The sequence below is a fragment of the Mesitornis unicolor genome, unplaced genomic scaffold (genome assembly GCF_000695765.1).
Source record: "Mesitornis unicolor isolate BGI_N332 unplaced genomic scaffold, ASM69576v1 scaffold33118, whole genome shotgun sequence".
NCBI classification, from domain to species: domain Eukaryota; kingdom Metazoa; phylum Chordata; class Aves; order Mesitornithiformes; family Mesitornithidae; genus Mesitornis; species Mesitornis unicolor.
In genome coordinates, this window is record NW_010201717.1 from 20,757 (window position 1) to 22,673 (window position 1,917).

Here is a 1,917-nt window from a genome sequence, read left to right on the forward strand (position 1 = left end):
AGGTTCAATGCCAGTCTTCATGTAATAAAATAAACATGATATCAACCACAACTATTTCAATTGTATTCTTGAACTGTAGCTTTATTCTTGGGACTACACTAGGGTGTAAAGGCTGAATGTTAAGTATTGTAGTGCAAACCAGAAAACAGTGATCATTCAGGTTGGTTTTTCCGATTCCACAAAGTGTTTACAGTGGTTTAGTTAAACTTTGAGTCACAAGTACAAATATTTCGTCCTATCTGATGATATCCTAGTTTTGGGGGATCCAGAACCAAGCTACTGCGGCTCGAGGGGACACAGCATCTGCAACACAGTGTGTGCACGGAGCTGGTGCCTGGCCACATACATCACTGCCCACAAATGCCATTTGACACGGATAGCTTTAAAATGCTTTTATTTTACTTTCCAAAAATCCCTCTGTAGTTTCTACTTGGGGATCACGTAGTTAGGGCAAATTCAGGGAGAAAAGGAGTATCACAGAGATACCCAGCTTTAAAAGCAGCTAGAAACAGAAGCAAACGGCATTTCACAGAGAATAGCTCCCCAGAGACAGCTCTGGGAAATACAACTATTACATTCACCACCAAAAGGCTTATGGTGACCCCATTTCTAAACAGGTGACAGCTGCCCTGGTCCTGCACAACCGTCTTCAACAGCAGAAACAGGAAGAGTTGGGCTGAATCTCCTTTCTCCTGCTGGTAAACTCGACTCCCTCCTTACTCAAAATAGACAGCATAGACGTTTGCAAGAGCAAACAGTGAAGTGTTTCTGAACACGTATGATGAAAAGGTGTCGCTCGCAGGATCCCACAGGCACTGGCTCCCAATCTGCATGCTCTGCTCATTCAGCTGCCCGATATGTGTCACCACCACAATCTTGTACCTCGGTACCATAAGGTCTTTCACCCGAGCTTGAATAACCTGCAAGCGAAAAAAAACACATTTAGACACAAAGTGGTGAGGTGGCTTTACAGGGGATGCTCAGCGATTTGGGTTTTGGGGACAGTGCTGCAAACAGGCCCACCTTCCTGCTGGGCTACACTTAAGTGTAGATGGTGTACACTTAATTAAGGAGTTACTACACGTGAATACCATATTCTCCTTTGTGTATGTTCGCAATTACCTCCTCATTACAGCGGGGAAAGTAATCACTTATTTTAATGTCGGTGCGTCCTTCTGGGCCAAATCAGCTAAGACTAAAGGGTCAGGACAGGCTTTTCTCAGCAGCAAGACTGGATTTAACCGACAAGGAGCCTGCACCCATGTCACTGTGCAGAATTCAGCCGCTACCATAGCTGGCCTATTTCACAAACATCCGATACACACTTAAACCTTAATGGTATTTCTGGACAGGGCAACCACAGCATGGAGATTTAACTGAACTGTATGCTTGCTCAGAGCTTGAATAAACCTCATCATTATCCCATATAAGCTTGGACCCATCTCAAATCAACCCTCGGTGCATTTTGACGTCCTCCTCCAGCATTTGTTTTGTATTTTATATTTGGCGGCCACCTCCCTGACACCCCATCGAGGCATGAGGACAAAATGGCCGCCTGGAGCGCAGGTACCTCAGCGATGTCCTTCGCCATGTCCCTGCAGCGGGCCGGCTCGTAAGGCTGCTCCCTCAGGTAGCTTCCCAGCACATCCTTCAGGATAGCATCCACCGCCGCCACCGGGAACCGCTTCGGGGGACCTGAGGGGCAAGGCGCTGAGGCTAAGCTCTGGCTTCCGAGGGAAAACCTTATTGCGCTGAAACCACAGGAAGGAGCCTCGGCGGTCCCGTCGTCCCTTCCGGAAGGACCCGGGGACCCATCCGAGGGGGGGTCGCTGTGGGCCGCGCCGCCATGCATCCCCGGACCGTTGCTGAGGGGAGGAAGGGCGGGAGGGCGGAGGCCAACGCCGACCCGCGGCCGCC

The 1,917-nt window shown here is 49.3% G+C and overlaps 1 protein-coding gene across 1 annotated transcript; it reads right to left on the reverse strand.

The window, feature by feature from the left end:
• Nucleotides 1-716: 716 nt before the first annotated feature.
• Nucleotides 717-1,852, reverse strand: TCTEX1D1 (Tctex1 domain containing 1). Its single transcript, XM_010190198.1, has 2 exons — nt 1,571-1,852; nt 717-920 (listed from the first exon to the last, which is right to left on the reverse strand). The coding sequence occupies exons 1-2, from the start codon at nt 1,850-1,852 to the stop codon at nt 717-719; spliced, it is 486 nt and encodes a 161-aa protein (XP_010188500.1).
• Nucleotides 1,853-1,917: the final 65 nt, after the last annotated feature.

Bases quoted from the DNA above. Each gene is read 5' to 3' on its own strand.
- TCTEX1D1 (XM_010190198.1), bottom strand. From the start codon at position 1,852: ATGCATGGCGGCGCGGCCCACAGCGACCCCCCCTCGGATGGGTCCCCG. The intron at 921-1,570 runs GTACCTGCGCTC...TTTCGCTTGCAG, and splicing joins TGGCGAAGGACATCGCTGAG to GTTATTCAAGCTCGGGTGAA.